The 25,787-nt window shown below is 37.6% G+C and overlaps 2 protein-coding genes across 6 annotated transcripts; one reads left to right on the forward strand and one right to left on the reverse strand.

Moving 5' to 3' along the window:
• Positions 1 to 2,494: 2,494 nt before the first annotated feature.
• Positions 2,495 to 6,838, reverse strand: snx12 (sorting nexin 12). Of its 2 annotated transcripts, XM_057361021.1 has the most exons (5): positions 6,442 to 6,838; positions 5,875 to 5,970; positions 5,683 to 5,807; positions 5,359 to 5,449; positions 2,495 to 3,830 (listed from the first exon to the last, which is right to left on the reverse strand). In XM_057361021.1, exons 1-5 carry the CDS (start codon positions 6,604 to 6,606, stop codon positions 3,825 to 3,827), a joined length of 483 nt encoding a protein of 160 aa, XP_057217004.1. In that variant the 5' UTR covers positions 6,607 to 6,838; the 3' UTR covers positions 2,495 to 3,824. The 2 variants fall into 2 exon arrangements, with proteins under 2 accessions (XP_057217004.1, XP_057217003.1); XM_057361020.1 differs by lacking the exon at positions 2,495 to 3,830 and having other exon boundaries at positions 3,837 to 5,449.
• Positions 6,839 to 7,398: 560 nt separating this feature from the next.
• Positions 7,399 to 24,573, forward strand: afap1l1b (actin filament associated protein 1-like 1b). 4 transcript variants are annotated; one of them, XM_057360217.1, is made up of 19 exons: positions 7,399 to 7,661; positions 15,989 to 16,114; positions 16,182 to 16,265; positions 16,712 to 16,800; positions 18,055 to 18,166; positions 18,247 to 18,345; positions 18,422 to 18,633; positions 18,773 to 18,952; positions 19,082 to 19,174; positions 19,275 to 19,353; positions 20,791 to 20,946; positions 21,039 to 21,250; positions 21,333 to 21,478; positions 21,587 to 21,659; positions 22,405 to 22,522; positions 22,650 to 22,817; positions 23,528 to 23,703; positions 23,777 to 23,899; positions 24,017 to 24,573. In XM_057360217.1, exons 1-19 carry the CDS (start codon positions 7,640 to 7,642, stop codon positions 24,041 to 24,043), a joined length of 2,295 nt encoding a protein of 764 aa, XP_057216200.1. In that variant the 5' UTR covers positions 7,399 to 7,639; the 3' UTR covers positions 24,044 to 24,573. The 4 variants fall into 4 exon arrangements, with proteins under 4 accessions (XP_057216200.1, XP_057216199.1, XP_057216202.1 ...); XM_057360216.1 differs by having other exon boundaries at positions 7,403 to 7,661; positions 22,402 to 22,522; XM_057360219.1 differs by having other exon boundaries at positions 7,403 to 7,661; positions 22,405 to 22,504.
• Positions 24,574 to 25,787: the final 1,214 nt, after the last annotated feature.

Here is a 25,787-nt window from a genome sequence, read left to right on the forward strand (position 1 = left end):
CATCCTCAGTTCTTGTTTAATGTTTTTCCATTCCATCAAGCTGACTAAACATCATGTCTCTCATCATAAAACAATAGTTACCGGTGAAAATCAGGTCACAAACCAGGTCAGTCTTGCATTCTATGATCTCCTCCACTGCAGTTCCATAGATAACAAAGCATTTGTAATCTCCATTCTGTCCATATGACTGATCTTGTAAGCTTGTTTATATAGCCCTGGGTAAAGTCTGTGCATCAAAGAAAGCCTTGTGGTCTGTGACATTGGTGGATATGTTGTGTCAGTTTGTGTAGACATCAAAATATCCCATTGAGATTCATCTTCATGAACTAATGTCCCAATTACGCGTTATGCACAAACTCGCTTCCAAACCTCTGCAACCTTTACATAGTCATATGGTGAATCTATTAAACTGAATGCAAAGTGTTTATGAATTTAATGAATATTAATCCACCATTCTTCTCTGCAATGTTGATGAGAATGGGAGGAGGAAAGCCCTGTTCTTACAACCTGACACCTGATCAAATATGGGGTTTGTGAAATAATTCAAACAGAAGCAAACATATATTTATTGAAATCTTTGGCAGTGTTATTTACAACAATCTGCGAGCTCATTTTTCTAGTTGACTCCTCTGAGCTATTACAATATCCAGGAGTATCCAGGATCTAAATTAAGAACATACTAATCCTCTTTACACGCCTCTTCGTGCAGTTGTAAGACCTAAAGGTGTACGTTTATCCACATCCAAGCAGCTCTTACAGGTTACATGACAGGCTAAGAGTTTAAACGACCTGTTTTCCAACCTTTTCCTTCCCACACTATTAATCCATGTTGATTTACACAAGGACAAAAGCGACGGAGCGATCGCAAAATCAATCGTTTCTATTGTATGACAGGATGTGTTTTGGCGAATATGTGCAATTGACTTTAAGTTTTAACATCTTTGTGGCACTGAACTATGAAATTTTGTATAACTACTCAGCGCTGCCATCTTCTGGTTAAAATGAAAAACGTATTTTTATATAGGTAGCCTAAATAGTATCTCAGTGTGATTTGGACTGCGTTCACACGATATAATGAATTAGGCAAACACAATGTATTACATATTGCCTAAATCAGTTTTTTTTACTTATATGATGCCAAAGACCCCTATATATGATGAACCTTTTGTGAGGGACCCCTTCCTAAATTAAATATTTGTCTATTTAGCCACAGAAAAAACTCAGAGACCATTCCAAGTTGTCATTTAATCATCTTTTCTAGATGTATTGTGTTAATTTCAGCCCAGTGTCTGTTGAATTTAAACAAATTCAAACCTTAGGGGTGACAATGTCATCCAAGGGCAATGTGAAGTACTGATAGCATGACAAGTTATCACATAAAAAATATTTTTAAAACTTTTCCATAATACATGTACAAATTTTACTGTTGCATTGCTTAAAAGTGAATATGACCTTGTTTTCTATGCAGTATTTAAGGTCTGAAAAAATATAGAGTAGGCTATCGTTTCTGTTATTTTCACCTGTTTCTTCAGTTTCTGTTTTCTGCAAATAAATGCAAATAGAAACATTGTTTTTATTTGAAATTTGGGAGAAATTAGTAGTTCACAGAATGAAACAAAAATACCTATAAATAGTAAATTCAGAAAAAAATGAAAATTGCCTTTGAAGCAGTCTCTTATTTTTATTTTTCCCCGCGGCTGTATATTTAAGAATAAAAAACATTTAACTAGATAAATAGTAAGTGTGGTGTTATAAAGAAACTCAAATAATTGGCTACTGTAAGAGTTTTCTGTTATTTTTCTTTACAGATTAAATTACAGAAAAAGACCGCAAATTTACAAAAACAGGGGAAAAACAGGGGAAAGTGTAATTTCACAGGGAAAACCCGTTATTTTAAAGTTTATTCCTGGCGCCCCAGCTGCCAGAAAATTTCATTTCTTTTTACTAGATTTCTATTTTTTTAGTTTATTTTTGAAATAGCCTACGGTCAAAAACTATAAAATTACAGAACAAGACAACACATTTACAAGAAAAATGGGGAAAACTACTTAATATATATCCTTCTATCCTATAATTTTACAAAAAAAAATATTTTAGGGTGTATTTCTGTTTTTCCAGTTTACAGAAAATTTCTGTTTTTATTTTACGGATTTTTTTACAGTGTACACTTAAAGTAATGTTAAATGAGTGGGCTAGTGTTATAAACCTGAAGAGAAATATTTTTAATACAAACTTTCAAAATAATTCTTCTAAAAACCCCAAGTGACATAAAATTCAACAAATATGCATGTAGCAAGAAAGGAGAAAAATACATATATAACTATGAAGGTTTAAAAATGAAACTGTAATAATGCTCAATAGACTTGCATTTTATTTATTTTTTAAAGAATTTTCTGTGGTCCCCTTAGAACCTTCTGGAGGTTCGCTGGGGGTCTCCAGACACCAGTTTGAAACCCCCTGGCCTAGCTTATAGTATTGAAACAAGAGTACACTGTAAAGGAGAGAGATAGTTTATTAATGGGTAGAAAGGATGGCTAGCCATTTGAAAATCAACCAGTGCCATTATCTTTTTCAAGGTCCTGAAAATAACTAATAAAAAAAGAGAGAAAAGAACATGAACAGATTTCAAGGGAGATGACTTGTATGACAACAGTATAGTTTGACCAAACAAAAATGTTTTTCACAGTGATTGAATATGTACATTCTCATTACACAGACACTATGCAAAAAGAAATACAGTGACTCAAAATTGTTCTTCTAACACATATTTAGTCATTTAGAATAATAATGAGACATGGAATGTGAAAAAGGAAGACATTGCAGAGGTTCCCAGTTTCAGCTCAGTATGAAGCGCTACATTTTAAGAGTTAGTATAATCAATAAGTTGGGGTTGGTCAAATGGGGTTCAGTTTTAATTCATAAAATGCTTTTAATGTTTTTAGTATCAGGCTTTTTCGCATCGTGTAAAATTAAGAATAAGATGTGGAAAACCTTACCGGCTGTCTAATAGTTAAGTACAAAGTGTGATTTGTTGTTGAAAGCATCGAAATAACAAAAAGGAATGTTTTAGATTTGCTTTGGTCAACCAATAAAGCATGTTTGTCACAAAAACGGAGGCTGTGAGGTATAAATACAGCATACAGATGTCTTCTGGGTAAATAGGTGTTATAGTCAAGCTATGTCTGAGATTAGAAATATATATATATACAGATAATATAGACAGCAGCTGTAAAGGCTCTGATTGATGTGCAGGAAAAAAGCTGGTAGAGCTGATGGATCCAGGACAGGGAACCTTACGAAACCTTGGGATTACAGACCAAGAGACATTAACAAAACTGTTAAGAGATCTTGACAGTACGGACACACTCAGGAATATTTCAATTATTAATGCCATAATTTGAACAGTGTTGCTTTGGTTGATCGGTTATGTTGGCTCTTTTATTTTTCATCTCCACAATAGATAACCAGGAATAACTTGATTGACAATCTTAATAAAACTGTCCAAATGTGATACAATTTTTATGAAACCCACTAACTTGTTAAACCAGTCTTTACAACACAAAGCATGCAATCATGGCATGCAGCCAAAAACAAAACAGCATTATAAGTAGATTTTGACTGGTAAGGAAGTAACAAGCAGATGCAAAAGGAAATTAGCAAAGCAATAGCATGTAAGACAATGTTAAAATGGATTTTGTAAGTATGATCATGTGACTTCCCACAGTACAATTGGTTTGGAGTTATGAGCAATCATGCAAACACTGTTTCCCCATGTCGGTTTACAACATCATGATACTGAGAGTAAAAAACAAAACTTACTTCATTCACACCTAAAATGGAAGAGAGAATAAACAGAATAAGGGACGTTTTCCTGATATAAAATCTCTAGCCAGTGCTCTAACATTTTGTTTGACTTTATTTACAGACAAACGTCACAGGCACTAAATAGATGAACATAGGAGATAACATAAATATAGAGTCATTCTGAGAAAAAAAATGACTGAACTTTGGCAGGACAACTTTTACACAGTTGGCACATATTTTGTCCTCTAAGGGAGCTGCTTTTGGGTAGTTTTTTTGGGGGGGGTTGAATTTGGAGTTTAACCGCTACAAAACGTCACATAAAATACAAGTGTTAAGCACTTCATACCAAAATAGGTAGATTTTATTAAAACCTTTGAAAACTCTATTTAAACTGACAAAAGGACATAATACAGAATATATGTTGTAACATAAGTAAATGCAATAACAATAGCTACTACAGCTATTGTTGGGCTTTTACATACATCATACAGGCTTGATATAGTCTATATTTAGTATGAATCATTGTTTGATCATTTGTGTACCCTAATATCAAGACTTTCTTGAACAATAGCATAACACATTTTCAGAACCAAATCTTCTCACATAAAATTGGAATTAATCTCTTAATTATCCAATGTGTCAGAACATTAGATTACTAGAGTTAATCAGACTGAAATGTTGTCAACATTCACAATTTACGAGATGGTGCTTTTCATTTCATGTTCAGATTATGCATTGGTTGGTTAAGGGAGTAACAAGCAACATACTTAAAGTGATAGTTCACCCATAATGATGTATGACTTTCTTTCTTCAACAGAATACAAAAAGATATTTTGAAGAAAGTTGGTAACCGAACAGCACTGGCCCCCATTCACTTCTATTGTAAGGACACAAAACCATTGCAAGTGAATGGGGGCCAGTTAACAACATTCTTCAAAATATCTTCTTTGCGGTAGAAAGAAAGTCATACAGGTCAAGAGGGTGAGTAAATGATGACGAAATGTTTATTTATGGGTGAACTATCACTAAGTTCCATTGGTCAATTTGAATACTTTCTGGCACATTACAATTCTGCTAATGGTCACATGACTACAAATAAACTATAGCTTTCAAATGCAGATTTATATCAGAAGATTTTTTTTAGCAGATTTCAGGCCCCTTACAACTAAGCAAAGTTTGGAATGAAACAATGCACCTCCACTCTTGGACTTAAAAGAAGCACTTATTCCCTAACAGTTGCCAGAGAGGACAAAGATATGAGCCAACCCTCTTCGCTTTACAGTGCTACAGCTTAACGCATAGTTTTTTTAAATGTATACACACACTAACGAGTACACTGTTTAGATGTAAAATAAATACAATGTGTGTGTAAAGAGAAACGATCAGACATGTACTAAACATGATCTGTCAAAAGAAATGAAGCCCTGCATGGTTCATCACAGATTTGCTTGGTGTTAAAATAAACATTACTCTGCACTGTTTGCAGATGAATAGAAGCTCAAAACTGGAGAAAGACCCTCCCTTGTCCCAGTTTGGAAAACCCTACTGCCGTACTTTTCCAGGAATGTAGTTCCGGTCAATACTTTCATCCTGCAGGAACATGTGAAGACAGCGTTCGTTCTGGGCCAAAGGATGGCCTGCAATTCTGAACAGGAACATTCAAAAAACACTAAGTTGTACAACAAAAAATGTATACAAAATATGTGTATGTTCCAATTTGAGTATTTCAGGCCAATTGATTAACTTGCATCAGTGCTCAGCTAGCTACTGAGTTTTGCTATTGCAACGTGGTTGTGCGTTAATGTTCGTCTTAAGGTTTCATCTATCATTTAGCAGTAGATTGAGGAGATTTGAGCTTGTGGCATTTCAATAACTAACCTGTTGATAAACTGTTCAAGTCCAGCTCGTCTCTCCTCTATGAAGGAATCTTCAAAAATGCCTTCATCTCCACGAAAGGGGAGCTGTCTCTTTAAAGCCTTTCCAGGCAATGGAGGCACAACAATCTACACATATAAAAACAGGAGAGTATATGAATGGGAAAATATGTACAATGTTTTTAAGATGTCATACCTTGCTGTCCCTTTCCAGCTCATTTTTCAGCCATTCGAAATCGCTGTATCTTCGCCGTACACATGAATCCTTCAGCTTGAAAATGGGAAGATTCGTCTACAATTCAACAAGGAAAGCAGAATAAGTAATATTTATTATATTAAACATGCGATTGCAGATAAGGCTATCAAAACCTTCAATTTCTCTCAGCACAATTTCGCAATGATGCATTTGTAACAGTGAAGCTCTTTACGAAACGACTGTACAATGCCAGTCAATAATAATTACTTTGCTGCATTTCGGTGGCGGTTGTTGATGGTTAACAGAAAAACAGCAACAGATCAGCTCAGTCTGCGTTAGTCTAACGTTACATGCTGTTTTAATCAACAGTTTGATGAAACTGAAAACCAATTAAATCGGAAAAAAGCATCAAATTAATCCACATTTATGGGGCGTTGGGAGTGTCGATTTTCCCGGACTCTTACGTTGACTGAAGCAATAATTAGCATGTTAGCGCGCAAGCTAACTAGGCCGAACCGAGCCGCAGCCTCTCACCACCCGCACAGATACACCCATTCATCCGCCTACCCTCATCCGAACTTCGTAAGTGGTGAACCGATTGCGTCCAACTCCTATAGTCTGCGGGTCGTACACGTCGATTTCCAGAAAGTTGCTAGGAGGCCCGTAAGCGTCCGTAAGGTCCTGCGGTTTGGAGTTTAACCGGCGAGTGTCGGCGACAGTGGGTTCGGACATTTTTGACGACTTCTTTTAGACTAACTACGTTGATGTGTAGTCTAGGACGCGTACGAATACGATGGTTTTTGTTAAGACATGAAATCGATGGAGATTAAAATGGGGTTAGCACTTCTGGGAATGTAAAACTTGGATATGTTCAAGATCAGCAATGCCACAGGAAATCCTACGTTTCTTTGCAACCCCTATGCGATGAAATTTAGAGCAGTTTGGGAGACGTAGTTCAGTTGACCCGCCTATTTAGCCCATCTAGCCAATAGTAGATTTGTCTTACAATGACTGACAAGGCAAAGCACCTATACATTTTAAGAACTATGTAAAGAAAAATCAGAAATGTCTGGAATTGAAATAATTTTCTTGTTTTTCACTTGGTTTGCATTCTTTGTTTTGACATTGCATCTAGTTGAAATTAATTTAGGTTTTTCACATGCTAATATGCGTTAATATAGATTTATTTAATTGCGTTTGCATTTTATCTTACTAGTTTAACATTCGAAACCATTCGAAAACGAGCAAAAGTCTCTCAAATTATTTTATAGCTGTGTCTATATATGTAACTTTATGGTACACTTTGTGTTATGGTCACGGAAAAATATATTTTCTACATCATTATTATTTATATGCATATGTTTTGAATTGTAATTTTTTTACAAAACAGTATTATTCATAAATTTAAATATGTTGTTTGTAACTTTTCAATAGCATCTTCTATTTGTGTTCTCTACTTCTGTGGAGATTGTACACATGCCAGATAATAAACATGCAATTTATTATTTTCTTGTTTTGAGGTTAAAAGGTTATTTTTGAATGGTAGTTTCTTAATATATGCTGGTAAATAGTTTTACATCTCGTGCTGTTGTTGTTACTTGACGAGCACTAGGACCCCGATGTTTCGTGATTCGAGTGGTCTGCACGCGCCCCTGTCAAAAGTGTAGTGTTGGCCACACGCGCTGCGCAGGATGCTGCTGGTGTGCATTACAGTGTCATTCTACTCAACTGTTGCGGAGTACACAAGACAAATACTCTTTTCGTAATGGAGATCACAGATTCGACTTGTAAGTTTGACATTTTATTCATACGAAAATAGCATTACAGTTGTTGTAACAGAAATACGTTTCTAATGCATGTTTAAAACTACAAAGGTAAGTCTATCGCACTTTTTTAATGTACCTGATGGAATTAAAATGTATTGTTTTTTTTATTATCAAGATGACATCAGTTATAATACCGCTAGTTATGCAAACGATACTTGAACTCAATGTATGAAAAAACACGTCATTATTTTACATGTCAATGTCAAAGTGTTTCCCAAATATAAAAATATAAAATATATAAAAAACATCCCCAAAGAACAGTTTGTTAAAGATCTAAATAGAGTTGTAGAAACAAACAAATCACAAATCCTCCAAGAAATTACCTTGCACTGCTATTGTATTCCTGACCTGCTCATTTAACATCACTATCAACATTACCTTATTATGATCAGTCAGAGGGTAAAAACTTGCTTTTAAATTCTACCATTTTTCTAGAAGCCATATTGACAAATTTGTGTGTAACTGCTACACTTTTCCACGCTGCACCCTGCATGTAAAAATATCTCTCATCCTGTCTTCTAATGTCCCTAACTTTCCATTGAGCCAACTATCAGTTCCTTCATCCTGTGGTTCCGATCTGGTTGAAGGCCAGTTCAGCATGATGGCCATTCATGATTTGAAAGAAGGCTTCCTCGCCTCTCATGCAGGAAATCCGTTTGAGAATGTGTTCAATTCTGAGTTTGTTTGCATGGATGCCAGGAGAAAACAGCCCATCTTGGTTCCTTTTTTTAGTCCTTGGCTGATTTGTAAATGCCCTTAATGTGTGTGTGTGTTTTCTTGTAAGGAAAACTGGTCAACCATGTAGTACCTTGCTAAGCTAGATTGCACGTATACAGTTATGTGCTGTCATATGGAATATCAGTTACTAACAATGAACATTTTACTGTTCTGAAGATAGTTAAAACCATTCTCATTCTATCCCATTTAATGGTTTAAAACCTTAAATGATTTATAGTTACCGAGTTAGTAACAGTTCTGATAAAGTTTAAATCGCAATGTGCAGCTTTGATGTGTCTTCATTCAACAAAGGCATGTGAAATATAAATGCATGCTGACTATATATAACACTTTTCAAACACATCATACACTAAAGTTCAACCACACCATACTGTTGTTATGGCTAAATTTCTAAGATGTTATCACACCCCTCCACTTTGAAGGGTGTGTATGTGCGTGTGGGTGTCTGCTAAGAGAATCGCGGTGATTTCTCTATCCTCTAGTTCCTTCTGCACATGGCTTCCATCTATAAATACCTATGGCCAAACGGACAAAGGCTTCTCTCTTCTGCAGCTTGTGAGCCTGATGGGTGCACACAGGCCTGACACTGTCTCTCACTCCAGCATTCCATTGACTGAGTGCAAGGGAACAGCAGCCGTCCTCTTGTCTGTAGAGAAATCACACAGTGTTATCATGATACAGAGTGGCCGGGAAAGTCTTTGTGTGTGACCCTGTAGACTCGTCCACATGCATGTCCTCAAAGAGTTTAAAAATCAAAGACAAGGAGGCTGATGAGTATGACTAGTGCATTAACCTCCAAATAAAAAGAGGTCAGATGCTAAGAGGCTTGTCTGGTGGAAGGCTGGAAGATCTTTTTTTAATCAACTTTCTCAGATCCCATTAGTCATGAAAATATGAGTAGGACCGGTGTATATATTTAAAGAATCATCTTTTTAACTATTCCGAGTCTGTAAAGTGAGATGAAGGTGAGATACTTTAAAGAAATCTGAACGTATTCGAGTTTGGATGGATTTATAGTTGGTGCATTTCATGTGACTCTTTTGCATGCAGCATACTCGTATTTAAACTGAAAATTGAGCCTCTGATGTAAAATTAAGGGCTGGTGATAATTATGATGTTTTTAGATGTTATATGCCTGAATTGGCTTATTTAGTACAATTACTTGGCCTAATCACATTTTGTAATTGCTTGCCATTTAAACGATGCATTTTGTCCAAATCAACTACTTTAGTGTAAATTTAAGTGGCATTTTATCTTGTAGCAATCATGAGCAAGTTGAAAACAAGTGTGACAAATAATGACCCTGCAGTTAATCATATTTAATTATAATTATATAATATTTAATCATAATTGAATATGCAGACCAAGACTTATCTTTAATTGTTAAGCTACTGTACAGCCATTCACTATAGTTTACCAATGTAAAACCTAGATTACAGTCGAAGCAGGTGACTGTTTTGGGTTTTTATTCAGGGTTCTTGTTGGTATAATAAATGGAGCTCTCATGACTGCATGCCTGAAGTCTTATGATTGCAGAGTACAAGCAGAGAAGATGTGGAAAGTGTTTCCTTCTCATAAGTTTGCATGCTGCTTGCAGAACCTGCAAAACATTTGGTGTTTTAATGTGGTAAGCCAGATAAAATCTTAAAGTCATAAAATGGTTTTAAATTTGAAAATTGCATTAGCTGGCTGCATAACAGAACATGCACTATAAACCAACACGAGGAGCCAGGAGTAACTAAACACAAATTTAATAATCCAATTGATACATAGGAGACGCCAGGAACACAGCAACATCCGTACAAATAGACGATAACCGACAACGACAGAAAAGGCAGACTATATACACATGTGAAGATGAGGTGATGACAGTCAGGTGTGCTGATGACAGATATGGTGCAGGTGACGAGCAGCGGGGGATCCTGGGAAATGTAGTGCTCCAGTGATGACGGGTGAACGTGACAATAACATATATGACCATGTGTTTCACAAGGCAAAATAATAACCTAATTTCTAATGTGCTGAGCACAAACATACCATGGTTTCAGCGGCAATAACATAAACAGACGTTATGTGGCCCAAACATAACTGCTGATAGGCCTCCCCATAGAATTAATAAAAGTTGAGTAGTTTCAATCTGAATACAACTAATATACAATAAAATATTAATATAAATTAAACATAAAATAAGTTGTTATATAGCCAGGCTGATAACCAACCACAGACCGGAAGTTAATTTCAGGCCAGGTGTGTGCGTCTGATGAATGAAACGGTTCCTAAGGATTTTTCTTAGGAACAGTGGGCTGCTCTGGACAAATGTACAATATCACAAAAGGCTACAAGAAGGTAACACATAATAACAGAAACAAAAGTACTTTTGAACAGGATAATGTAGTTACATACAGACCATTCCAAATTTTCATGTAATCAGCATTTCTAGATGTATTGTGGTCATTCCAGTCCAGTGTCTGTTAAATTTCAACAAAATCAAACCTCAGGAGTGACATAAAGTCACCCAACTGCAATGTGAAAGACTAACAGCATGGCAAGACACATGAAAACTGTGATAAAATCCTGTGAAAAACATTTCCTACTTTTTCTTTTCATAAGTAAATGTATGTAGAAATATTACTGTTTCATTGCATAAAAGTGAATATGAACTTGTTTATGGAAAGCATTATCAGTAAGTGTTGACTTGCAGTCCATAAGAGAATCAATTAGTCAACCACAATGTAATACAGCTTGTTTCTTCCACTGCAGGAAGATTTTCCCATGCTCACTAAACCATCAATACTCATGTTGTCATCCCCAAAGCCTTCAGCCCTTCCCTTTCATTTATGTAGCCTCTGTAATTGACACCACCCAGAAAGCTGTCAACCACTGAAGTATTCAGCATTAAAATATATTCATATCTCCCCTATATCAGTGTGTCCCCCATGTGACACACAAAAGCCCCCTCTATGAGTTTGTCCTTTGCCGTCTATGTCACGTGACGTCCACCCACCCTGAATCAGACAGCTGATAAGCTTTTTTTAGGGACTGTATGGTATTCTGGACATGATGCTTGCAGGATGGGCGAGATCCGAACCCTCATACCTCAACATTCGTACGGCAAGCGTTCAGCTTTCAGGTAAACCCCCAACGTGGTTCGTGGATGAAACCACTAAACAGACACAGATGGTGCATGTTGTAGATATGTTGTGTGCTATGATTTTTTAAAGTGTTCAGGTGGACATGGTCCAAAAAGGAGGGATCAGGGTTGAAAGAGATCATGCTAGTTAGTGAAGAACTGATGGCATGTCCTTTTTGGGGGGGGCGTGGAGTAGAGGAATAGGAAGCAGAAGGTTAGAGATGATAGAACTGGTGTCGTCAGCCCAGACAGGAAAATACAGCTGCAGGACATATCCCCTTACCCACAATGCCCTTGCCTCGGGACAGCACAGCTGCTTTCCCTAGAATTTGTTTTGCCAGTGTATATTTGATTGTGTTGAGGTGAATGAATGTTTGCACTGCAATTCTGAATGCTACGAGCTGCATTGTCCTCTTTTCCTCAGAGGTGATGTCATTGTGAAATTTTGGATCTCACAATGGCATATTGTCTAGGTAAAATGCGAGCCACTCAATGAAAGTTCAAGTGGAAAGTTGTTTCAAACTTGGTCCAAGCAATACAAAGAAAAACTTTATTTTTGCTTGACCCTGTATTTTAAATGGCTCTGTCCTAATCTAAACTATCACTGTAAAAAAGTGTAAATGTACAGAACAGTTATTTTTACAGATTTTTCACTTATAATGTCCAAAACTGTAAATTACGCAATTTTACTGTTACTAAATGAAGACGCACGACAAACACACTCAAATAAGGAGCAACGCGGTCGCGATATAGTGCGACGTTCCCATTTTTATAGCCGCATCGAGCTGAAAATATTTTACTATGCAAGGTATTTTCAGTGCATATAATCCATATATCCTTTGTTTATACCTCCTCATCTCAACAGCTCGGCTAGCGTGGCCATGGTTGCTTAGCAACAACAGGAGAGAACAAACTCCTAGGCGCTTTGCAAAAAAAGGAGAAAGCAGTGCGGCTCGCGTTTTCCGTGCGGTTTTAGTGTTAATGAGAGCTTCAACTTCAACGACTTCACATTTCCACTCATTTCACACAGCAGAAACAGGACAGCCTTCAAAATCCTTGTAACTTAGCTATACTTACAGTAGTTCCACAAACATGACCCAGTTTTCAAAGAAGGGACTGAAGACGGTGGATTTAGGGTGTTGTATGGGAACCTGAGTTGCTCGGAAACGGGGCGGGTCACTCCCTCACCCGTGTCAGTGAGTGCACACGCAGACAATGACCCTCTGGAGAGCTGCGGGTCTGGAGTTGTGATTACACCGCTCTCGGTACAATAACAGTCATCCTACTTTCTGCTCTCCGAGCATCCGGCTCCAGCTCTTCTTCCGCCTGTCTTTTTCACTTGTTTCCTCTTACAGACACATACACATTTATATTTCCTGCTCTGAGGGTGAGAGGAAAACTCTTGGGAGGAGTTATCATTATTTTATCAATGACTGTGCGTAGACGTGATGCTCTTTTAAATTGTATTGATGAGTGAGTCATTTATCTCTGGGTTTAATTGTTGCAAGATTTCTAATGTCTAGCATGTATGCATGCACTCGGCATAAGCCGAATGCTTGAATATTATATAGATATATTTAATATTTTTTTAATATTTGTCTTTGGAAACGTTGAGTTCTCATTGTGCTGACAGAGCTGGACAGGCATTTTGACATCTGCACACTGACCAGTAGTACATTCTGTCAAAGTCCAGAGCTGCCGTCCCACCGACGGCTTACGGCCGTGGACAGGGGCGGTCCGGCCATATGTACTATCGCAACTTTTCCTGATGGGCCGCTAATGTATGGGGCCGTAATTGATGCTTGGTCCGGATAAACGGACGTTATTAATGCGAATGCACGCACGAAGGCATTAGCGAGACAGACACGTATACATGTAACGCAATGACACGTCACCACCACCTACCAGTGGCGATCCGTGACTCCTCTTCAGGGGAAGCAGTAATGTGAAGCTCGGCAAAACATGTGTTTAGCCCGTCATGTGTGTGGCACTTCATTTCAAAATACGTGCCTGCTGCAGATGCGTCGAAAGGGTTTTTAATAAAAGAGACGCTCGCGTTTGCTACATACTTGCTTATTCTTATGTGTAATCAGCGTTAAGTGTTAACGCAGTGTCTTCTGAACGCGAGCGTCTCTTTTATCACAAATCTTTTCGATGCGTCTGCAGCAGGCACGTATTTTGACATGATGCGTGATGCACATAGGTTCACGTGAAGCGCTGAACACGTATTTTGAATTCCTGCTTCCCCTGAAGAGGAGGCACCGATCGCCACTGCCACCTTAACCCCCCCAATCCCCCGTCGACATAACTGGTGAAGGGCTAATGCAATCAATCTCTCTCCCGCCCGTCGACAAAAATGGTGGAGGGCCGATGTGGGCCGAAAACTCCAGGGCCGATTTTGCTTCCCAGTCCGCCCCTGTGCACACTAATGGCAAATTTTATGTAATTTTAACATTTGTGCTTCATTCCATTATTTCGCTTACATTCAAATCACTAACTGAAGAGTAAATCTTTGCAGCCCTCTAAGAAAAAATGCTGACATGGTACAGTTCCGGTACAGTCTTTTTTGGCTGCATCCATCACTGTTATTACTTTAAACCACAATGAAATTCCTATGCTTTATTTTTTAAGTACTGAGTAATGCTTAATATGAACAAAATGTATTCACATTATTATTTCAAATTTTTATATACAGTATTTATAAGGTCACACTTTTGAATGCCAATAAAAATATTAAACAGGATCATCCCTAAAATAGACATGCTTGAAACTGATCCTTTAATAAGGACTTCCTTGTTTGCGTAGTGGTCCGCGACCACTGTTTTAAAATCCGCGTTTGTTTTGGGAGCGGTGAGGGTCTAGGACAGAAACATCATGAGCTAAGCAGCAGGTTTTTTGATCTGGCCGGGAGATATAGAAAAAACACAGTCAGGGCAGGAGCAAAAGAAAGGTCACATATTGCAGTAATTAGGCCAAGAATATTAAGTCTTGGATCAGCAAAGCTAAATCAGTGTCAGGTAGCCTTGAGATTTCTTTCTTTGATGGTGGTGGTGAAGAGTGCTTACATGTGCTCCTATGGGAAATAACAAGGTGGTTTTGAAAACGACCACACAGATCCAACCTGTTTGAGTGGTTCTGTTCATAAAAAAATCTGTCATCCAGCAGTGAATCATTATTCTTCGATTAAACATCAAAAATAGAGGTGTGTTGGAAATAATGGGTGATTTTTTTAATGAGCACAGGGCCTGTTTGAATCATTAGTAAATGTAAATTATTTTTATATTAAAGTGATACTTCACCCAAAAATGAAAATTCTGTCATCATTTACTCACCTTTGAGTTGTTCGAAATCTGTATAAATTAGATATAGAAAGATATTTGGAAGAATGCCCATAATCAGACAGATTTTGCAAAGTGTCTTCTTTTGTGTTCAACAGAACAAAAAAATATATAAAATAATGTTCTCCTACTATGGGAGTCAATGGGGGGTAAAACCTGTCTGGTTATAAGCATTCCTCCAAATATCTTTCTCTGTGTTTATACAGATTTGACACAACTCGAAGGTGAGAAAATGATGACAGAATTTTCATTTTTGGGTGAACTATCCCTTTAACCACTTTGCTACACATTAAATAGAGTGTATTGTCAAAATGGAAGAATGGAAATGGAAGACTTTTTCTCTGGTTTCCTTTCCCAAAATGATTCATGAGAATTCATGAGACCCTTAAAGGAATGTATATATCACAACACAAGTGTCCACCTACAGACGGCTGTTATAAATGTTGAGTATTGTTGACTAGTTTGTTCTATAAGAAGTGAGTTCTTATTCCAGGACTTTCTAAAAAAATCCTTTTCTCTTTGGGGGGTTTCTAGTTTCCTGTGTTTGTTAAGCCATTCATAACTGTGCAGCTATTGTTCAGTAGACTTCCATAAGAAATCTATTTAGGTCATACCCATATCATTGCCTGTTTATTGCGTTAAACCTTCAGGATCTCATGTTTGGCATTTTGGCAAGGATTCCTCAACAAACAGCCAAAAAATTCAGATGACCATCTTCAACAGCTGAAATCTCATCACAGATTATAAAAGCCAGAAGGACAGAATGCAAACGCACAATCACTCCTAGTAACAAGATAAAAAAACAAAACAATAAAAATTGCTTTATATTGATGTCATGTAATGTAAATACATACAGTGGGGTGTACCGTCTTGATCTCATTCTCTTTACGTTCAGGATTAAATGTGATCATCAGTCACTTATTTTCAAACTGGTCTCCGACTTTAAAAACCTACTGTATATAAACTGTGATTAGACAAATCAGGAAGCGTTTCATCAGACTTTTTCTTTTTCTTGTGCTTTTCTCATGCAATGGCTCATCCTTTCAGGCCATTGAACCCGTCCTTCCCTTGTGTCCCTGCAGGTATGGAGCATCTGGTGAAGGAGTTGAGTCTGCTGCTGAAACTGCTGGAGAATGAGAGCGTGAGTTCAGCCACGGCGGAGAAGATGAGCGTGGTCAGGAACCTGGTCAAACAGCTGCAGCCGTCTGGTGAGTGTGACCTCCAGATTGAGAACAGCTGGAGAAACTTAATTTATTGATTTTGTTTGATTTGCAGTGAATGGATCTGACTTTATATACATGAACACATCTCTCTATGGAAATGGTACCAGCTTTGTAGAATCATTGTTTGAAGAATTTGGTGAGTCTGTATTTACTACATATAATTATTAAAAACATTTCGTTTTTTAGAGAAGATGAAGAATCATTTGAAGATTATTTTAGGGAGGTTATTGAAGACTATCACTGTTATTACTTGAAAATAACTACTAAACATTTTTACAATACTGTTTGTGCTAAAATAATAGCATATAGTGACAGAATATCAACATGATCATAATAATCAATAATAAAGCCATGCATTTGGCAGACGCTTTTATCCAAAGCGACATGCATTGCATGATACTATTCATTTTGTATTTGAGTATGTGCAATCCCTGGGATTGAACCCATGACCTTGGCATTGCTAATGCCATCCTCTAACAACTGAGCTACAGGAAAGATATAAAAAAGGTATGGTCAATATGATCATAATCTCCAGGATTTATGCACTCATGTATAAGAGTGTGTTTTGATGTCTGTTCTCAGATTGTGACCTGCAGGATCTCAGGGACTCTTCTGAGGAGATCAAAGGGTTGGAACAGGAGGAGACATCCAAACACCTGCCTGTAAAATCGGTAACAACCTAAATCTGCAAAAATGCAAAAAAAAGTCCAGTGTATGAACTTTAGTGGGATCTAGCGGTGAGGTTGTGACTTGCAACCAACGGCTCACTCCCTTCCTCCCCCTCCTTTTCGAAGCACTACGGTGGCTGCCACAGAACTAAAGCCTGTGCCATACTTCTTTTTTTACGTGTATGCGAAACGCACAGCCTTGCAAAGTATACTGCTTGGTATTGACGCATGCGTGTTGCGACCTTGTGCAATACCACTCCACGCCTACAGGGGTCAGGGTTTCTTCTACTACCTTGAATCGATGCTCCCAGGACACTGTTGCCACCTGGTTGTTAAACTAATTACTGCAAGAAATGGAATGCGCATGCACGACCTGTGCGTACTTTGTACGCGAGGTAACAAAATTCCGGCAGTGTTCGTACGCGCGTACTATTCTGATGATGAAATTTGCGTCATCCGCACTGTTCACTGTCCCTCGCGTAAGCGTAAAAAGGAACTATACTTCAGCCTTAAGATGTCGTCGCATTTTCACTTCTTTGCCGAAGGAGATATATTTATGAAACGCATTCTGTAGAGCAGTTTGTCCGTTTAGGGCTACTGCAGAAATATCATGGCGAATTCCATGTAAGGGGACCCACGGTGTATGTAGATAGAAATAGCTCATTCTAAGGTAATAAAACATAACACTTTATTATGTAAGGTCTTTATACACCTCTGAAGACATAGTTAAACAGCTTAACTAAATATTTAACTACCGTGGCCGAGAAGTGCAAAACAAAACAACAAGTTGCAAAACTAAAAACAAATCTAAAAGCAAAATAAAAAATCCAAAATCAAAATGACAAATCTGAAAACGCAATATCAAATCTAAAAACAGAATAGCAAATCTTAAAACACAACAACAATTCGGGAAATAAAATAACAAGTCAGAAACCACATCGACAAGTCAGAAAGCAAAACGACAAGTCAGAAAACACAACAACAAATCAGTCAAACCGGAAAAGGTAGGTATTTTGTTGGAATGGGATAGCTACTGCTGATTGGATGAAACTCCTGTCAATCAAGATATCCAGGACGCTGGATTTTTGCGATTTGTTGTTTTGTTTTGCACTTCCTGGCCACCGTATTTAACCTTACATTTTATACTACTTTATACAGTCTATGCTCATGGATTTGATTGAAAACCCAATTGTTAAAGAGAGAGAGAATTTCAAACTGAAAATGCTCCAAAAAAAAGTATTTGTTTTATTTTTTCAGAGTCCGACAGACACGCCTCCTCCCCTTCCCACCACACCTCCACCCGATGATTACTACGAGGAGGCCGTGCCACTCGGACCGGGCACAGCACCTCAGTACATAACCACACGCAGTGAGTACACACACATACAAGCCGGATATAGCTCAACAATGTCCCATTATAAATCCTGACATACTAAACCTATTCACCAGGCAACCCCAGCCGTCCAAACTCAATTGAGGATGCTTACTACGAAGACGCCGAAAACAATTACCCAACAACACGCATGAATGGGGCCATCAAAAACTCCTGTAAGCAACCCGTGAAGCCTCACTTATTTGTTGAAGCTCAAAATTTCAGTATTTTAATAGTAGTTCACTTTCACAGATAATGATTCAGATGCACTCAGTAGTTCGTATGAGTCATATGATGAAGAGGATGAGGAAGCCAAAAGCAGAGAGCGGACACACCAGTGGCCCTCAGAGGAAAGTTCACCAGGCCAAATGAAAGACTACCGCAAATGTGCCTTTCTCCTGCGCAAAAAGCGCTTCGGTCAGTGGGCAAAGCAGCTAACAATCATCCGTGAGAATAGACTTCAGGTAAGTCACTGTGACAATAATGCAAGAAGAAATGATATTATACATTGCATTTCAGACAAATTATGTAACAAATTTAAAAGTTATAGAAGAAAATATTCAAAAAGAAATGTATTTTCACCTAAACGTATATTTTCCACAGTGTTTCAAGAATCCCAAAGATCGTACTCCATATGTTGACCTACCCTTGAATCTCTGCAATGTCATTTATGTGCCCAAAGATGGACGCCGCAAAAAGCACGAGCTTCGTTTCTCCATGCCAGGAGGAGAGGCTGTGGTGTTGGCTGTACAGAGTAAAGAACAGGCCGAGAACTGGCTGAAGGTGCTAAACCAATTTGATAACCAATAATCTTGCTTTTTAAGACTTTATAAAGATCAGATCAGAGGATTAGAGCAAATGGTCTGATTTTTCTGTTTTGGTGCAATTGTTTCTTATCTTTTAAATCATCAGGTCATTCAGGAAGTTAGTAATCTGGCAAACACCATTAATGCAAAAGAGAGTTCATCCTCTCCTATGATACTACGAAAACTAGAGCTGGACAAGGTACTTAGCATGAAATGGCCGTACACTGTATCACTCTATGACTGTAATGTATTGATTTCCATTTTCAACATGTAGTCGGTTTAATTCCTGTTTACTGCAGATGATGTCACCAGATAAACACACTTCTGATTCTGACAGCGTGGCTAATGGAGACAGTACCCGGGAGAGCTGTGAGAATGGTATGGACACAAATGACGAATTTGGATAGTGGGTTTTTTGTCCAACGCTCTGAGGGTCAGAGTCGGTTTTCCAGGTGTAGCACATTTCCTCGTGTCAGTCGTGTGATGTCACTCTCAAACAATGGCAGTAGTAATTCAGGAAGGATGTTGCTGTTCTCTGCAGTACTTCCTCAGTCTTTGATGTGTCCCGAGGTTAAAGTTTGTTCCCTTTACCTTTACCACCTTTCCCCCCTATTTTTTCACGTTCCATATACTGAAATACCCTGTTGAAAAAAACAGCACATGCTGGTTAGGTAGGTTTTGAAGCATGGTAGCTGGTTTGTGCTGGTTTAAGATGGTCATGTGCTGGTTTAAGATGGTCATGTGCTGGTTTAAGCTGGTTATGAGCTGGTCCTAAACTGGTCCTGAGCTGGTTTAGGACCAGCTTTAACCAGCACATGACCATCTTAAACCAGCATATGACCAGCTTAAACCAGCAGAAACCAGCTACCATGCTTCAAAACCTACCTAACCAGCATTTGCTGTTTTTTTTTAACAGGGTAGTAACACTCAAAAAGTCAAAATATTATTTAATATCACTGAATTACTGCAAGGATAGGATGTTAGGATACACCAACAAACTAACTTTAGAAGTCAGTTCAGGTAGAAATAGGTCTTTAACTCTTATGTGATTTTGTGTGTGGAACCGGTTTTCAGTGTCTACAAAAAAGATTTTTTACATTTTTTAGATTTTTTAAATTTTTAGATTTTTTTTAACCTCAAGCTAACTTCGGGCCAGGCACGTGCGTTTGCGTAAATATTTGTAATATACACACATGTATGTGCCTGCATTTATATACATACTGTAAAACATATACACACACGCATACTGTATATCAAATAAACACAAACATTTATTTTGGAATCGATTAATTATGATTAATCGATTTGACAGCACTAATATATTTATTTACAAAAACAAATAGCACATTTTCTGGGGTAATGACAAAATGACCTATACATGTTGTCAATGTTGCTTGTAATTGGAATAAAGTAAATATCTATAATGTATTTTTACATACATTTTTATGGCTCTATTGATAAAAAAATTATAATGCTGTGATTCCACTAGACTAGACCTGTAAATATTGGCTTAGTAAAAAAAACATGAACATCCATCCAAGGTTTATGGTAACAGTTGCAAGTTAACACTTTTTACAGTGCATTTTTAAGAAATTTCTACACCAAATGTTCAGATCCCGACAAACATATTAAAAACATTCGAAAGTGCGGTCCTGTCAGATACGGCTGTAAACTTAAGAGAGATTTATATATTTTTTAACTCCGCATTCCTAACAAAGGAAGTTAAACACATCTTCATAATTGAATCCAAACATGTTTCATGTCTCCCTGTTTTCGTGCATCCTCTTATGTTGCTTCATGTGCTGAATCTTTTAGGAAAAGGCAAAAAAGGAACGTTCTCTGAACTGACCGGATCTATGAGTCGAGCTGCCGGCAGGAAAATCAACCGAATCATCAGTTTCTCCAAGAAAAAGCCTCCTCAACCAGGAGAATCAAATACGCTGTCCCATTTAGATGACAATCCCCGTTGTGGTGAGGCCTCATAAACGGCCAGCACGTGCTTTGCCGACTATAGTTTAATAAATGTTTCCTCTGATGAGTTCCCTGCCATTTACTCTTGTTAGGTTACTTGAATGTTCTGGTGAACCAGTGTTGGAAAGAAAAGTGGTGTTGTGTAAGGAATGGAACCCTTTATCTCCATAAAGACAGAGGGGACATTCACACCCATGTTAAGTCTGTAGCCCTTCAGGGTGTGGAGGTCTTACCCGGTCTTGGGCCTAAACACCCTTTTGCCTTCCGCATCATGCGAGGAAGCACTGAAGTAGCAGCTTTGGAGGTCTGATTTCCTTTCATCTTTGAGATTTTTATAAAGTAACATTCAAATGGGTTATTTTCAAATATTGTTGATTTATGTTCAGGCGAGCTGTTCTGTAGAGATGGGCCGCTGGCTGGGAGTTCTGTTGGCTGAAGCAGGCAGCACGACCACTCCAGAGGCGTTGCATTATGACTACGTAGATGTGGACACGATCAGTAGCATCCAGAATGCAGCACGCCACTCTTTTCTGTAAGTACAACCGAGTATTTCCGCAACTTTGTGTATGTGTGGTGCGTATACAGATTCACAGACTCACATGTGCTTTTTTATATTGATTCTGTATTATTGTTGCCATAGCTGGGCGACCTCCTCCAGCGGCACATCCACAGACCCACGGACTTATGATGACGTGCCATACGAAAGTGTGATGGTAAGGTTTAGTTTAAAAATTGAACTAATATTTTGTTTTATGTTTTGAAAAGATTTAGTTTGTTTTGATTTTATTTCAGCAAATTATTTAAATTTGCTTAAAATGCAGCATTAAAGGAATAGTTCACCTTCAAAATGAAAATTCTGTCATCATTTACTCAACCTAATGTCATTTTCAACTTGTGTGATTTTCTTTCTTCTGCAAAACACAAAAGAAGATATTTTGAAATATGTTGGTAATCAAAAACCATTGGTCCCCATTGACTTCTATTGTATGGACACAAAAGCAATGCAAGTCCATGGGGACCAACATTCTTCAAAATATCTTATTTTGTGTTCGTGAGAAGAATGGCATACAGGTTTGAAATGACAAGAGAGCGTGTAAATGATGACAGAATTGAACTTTTACTTTATTACAACTATGTCATTGCTGTTTTTAAAATATTTGTATAGTAGCATTTCTATCCTTGTTGACCATTAGTTAATGCTCTGCAAATGTGTGGTAAAAGTCTTTGTTATGTCTAGTCAGCTACAAAACTTTCACCATTGCAAGCATTTTCTTGTTTCCAGAAACAGGAACCTTTCTGTAAATCCTCAAGTGCATTGTGAAATTGATGTTCTGTGAATGAGTAAATATCCTCGAACTGAAAACCATAATGTTTACAAGTGTTTCAAGTTTCTTAGCTGTCTTCACAGAACATAATTTCTCACCTTTTCATAACCCCTGCTTCGTCTCCAATCAGCAGATGGATGAGACGCAGTCTAAACTGAAGCGATATTCCTCTATGTCCAGTGTGGATACAGCAAAGGCTGAGACGCAGATCACAGTGAAGCGACACGGTTCCTGTATGTTCTCACTGGAATTTAACTGTTAACTGTTTTCTTTACATCATCTAAATAATTTGGTCATAACTGTAATAATGTGATTAATTACCTTAATTCTTATTCATAAAAATGACCAGTTTTGTTTTGTTTTTGTGTTGTACTGTAGCTGTGAATCATTATGGTAAATATGGAAAGACAAGAGCAGAAGAAGATGCTCGGCGATATGTTAGCGAGAAGGAGCACCTGGAGAAAGAAAAAGAAGCGATCAGGAAAAACCTGCTGTCGCTCCGTACAGAGAAGAGGCAGCTAAAAGAAAAGATAAAAAATGCAACAGGTGATTTCTAAGTTACACTGAATTTTAAATGCTGCAACTTTTACATTTTTTTAAAGTGATAGTTAAATGAGTTTCTTTCTTCCGCAGAACACAAAAGAAGATATTTTGAAGAAAGTTGGTAACCGTACAGCACTGGACCCCATTCACTTCTATTGTACTGTATAGGGACAAAACTAATGCAAGTGAATGTGGTCCAGTTGACAATTTTTTTTAAATATCTTCTTTTGTGTTCTGCGCAAGAAAGAAAGTCATACAGGTTTGAAATGACAAAAGGGTGAGTAAATAATGACAGCATTTTCATTTTTGGGTGAACTATCCCTTTAGTTTTGAAGGCTAATATTTTTATGGCTTCAAGTCTTGCAGTGGTTAGCGCCATCTGGTGGCAATATTATGAATTATTCATTTGTCACGCTACATTGCTCATACTTAATCCCTAACCCTTTCATTTGAATCTCTGGAATGTTACTTTTTTATCAGTGTTTGTGCACTTAAATGGTACCTTGATTCATCTCTTTTTATCAGACTTCTTAAGAGACCATACACTTACATTGGGTTTATGTAGGAATCAGAATATTACAGGTAGACTTTAAGTGGACTATATAACACTCCAACAACCATATAGCCATATAGCTAAAAAACCAGCAGGAGCTGGTTTTGGGGTTAAATGGTGATCGCAAATGTAAATTCCACCCTCTTTGTTATTGGGACAGAAAAACAGCAAAAGGCTATGGAGCAGCGCCTGGCTGAACTGGAAGCAAATTGTCGTCAGAAGGAAGCTGAGCGTGTGGACCTTGAGTTACGACTGACAGAGGTTAAGGAAAAATTAAAGAAGTCTCTGACTGGAGGGATGCTGGGGGCACCTGTGGACAGCAAACCAGCCATTAAGGTACAAGGGCACTCATATACTTCATGCTTTACTTTATTCATGCATATTCAGATTTTTCAGTTTATACTTTTAGGTTAAAAAGATGGAACCTATTTACAGCGATGGGACTGGACCAGTCAACTGTGCATCTGAAATGAAGAAACGTCCCCTGTCCATCTATGCATCCACTAAAGGAAATGTAATGCAGAAAGCCAAGGTATATAACTGAGAATTTATAATAAACTATATAATGAAAAATTGTCAACACATGGGGAGGCCTGATATGTATAAATGTAAATAATAATATCAATGTTATTTTTCTCTACTTATTTAGGAATGGGAGTCAAAGAAGGGGATTTAAGCACAGCACGGCTATCAGGAGAATGTGAGAATATACTGTATGGCATCCAAAGGCTTAAAGCAATAACAAAGAGCAAGTCAAAGGAAAGACTGTGATTCGGCACACAACTTTCAGACACATTTGCATTTGCAGAGAACAGACTTGATTTAACAAGTTTGTTAAAGTCATATTATGAATGTTTATATTGTGTGGGTAATAAGGATAAGGGAAGTGTTTTGTAAACATCAGTATAAAAATTACAATGCATGCCTGTCTTTAGATATTCTGTGAACTACACTAAATCTTTTTATTTCCAACTCTATAATGTCACAGAAACGCTGACCTGACCTTCCTGCTGATTTCTTATTGCAGTACTGAGATAAAGTGGTAATGTCCCCTTTGTGTTACATGTGAAACTGAACTGAAGATTTTTTACACTAGGGCGCTTCATTTACCAAATGTATTTATTTATACTTTGTACATAATTCCAGTTAAATGGAAAATTTGTTTTTCTTCTCGTCTTTGTAATGTCACTTTAACTGTTCATAATAAATGTGTTTTCAAAAATGGGTTTGTTGGAATTATGTCTACTCGGAAATGGGACATTTTTATACTTTTAAACCATAGATGCAGAAAATGCCTCTATATTTATGCATGAAATGTAAATAGCGTTTGGAGACTATTTTATGGATAAAAGAGGAAAATCCTCCACATTTTGAGGTGGAACTCCGCCTCTCTTTAAATAGACTCCGCCCCCTACACCTCCCATTTCCAGCCCTGCTATCAGACTATTTAAATTTGTGAACTCCAGGAAAAGCCAAAAGCAACTAAAATAGTGAGATTAGAGATTACTAAATTTAGAAGATTCTCGGAATTGTTTATATTATTTTATATTAAAATGCTAAAAAATATATGTTTTTTAAAGAAAATGATAGTACAGTGTTTGGATAAAAGGTCTCTTATTTGGTAAAACTAATTATTGAGTTCAATAAAACTCAATAATCATTTCGGTACTGCATAAAACGAAGACGAATATGACTTTTACAGGCAATGTATAGCCTTTTTTTTATATAGATTCGAAGCACTTCAAAAAAGACTCGACTCACTGATTCAGAACAGTGACTCGTTGAGCTAGTCACGCGCTGTCGACCACATCCCCCCTTAACCCCCCCCCCCCACACACACGCACAGTTTTGAGGAAATGGCCGTGCGCTATCTGTCCGTCTCGAGAAGATATACCATCGATTGCTGCAGGTTGACATCAAGTGCATCAACCAGGTAAAACCACGTTATGAAGTATCTCTTGGTAAACTAGTAAACACTAGAAAATGTGACTTTTTTTTCTAAAATCTGCAAGTTTGTCGTTCGAAGTGTTTGTGCAGAGGTGTCGCTGCTGCTAACCGGCTAACGAGTGAGTTAACGGTACGGTACACAAATCTCGGTGTAACGGGCGATATTTACAAACAAAAATATTTTATATTTGGTCAGAAACATCGAATTAGTCGACAATTAATTTTTGTGTATCTTAAAAGTGTGAAATATACTTTAAAAGAGTTTAGCAAGAGAACTTCATCACAAAACATCTGGCGTGTTTAATATCACCAACTTGCCAGTGGATATCTGTTTCTTGTTTAAATAACGTTTTATTATTACACCATTGTGAAACGCGATTTTAAAAGATTATGTGTTAATGTAGAAATGTAATGTATTGTGGAAATGTGGAAAGTGGGACAAATATCACAGCCTCTTCGTGTGTTCGTTTTAT

The sequence above is a fragment of the Triplophysa rosa genome, linkage group LG19, assembly GCF_024868665.1.
Source record: "Triplophysa rosa linkage group LG19, Trosa_1v2, whole genome shotgun sequence".
NCBI lineage: Eukaryota > Metazoa > Chordata > Actinopteri > Cypriniformes > Nemacheilidae > Triplophysa > Triplophysa rosa.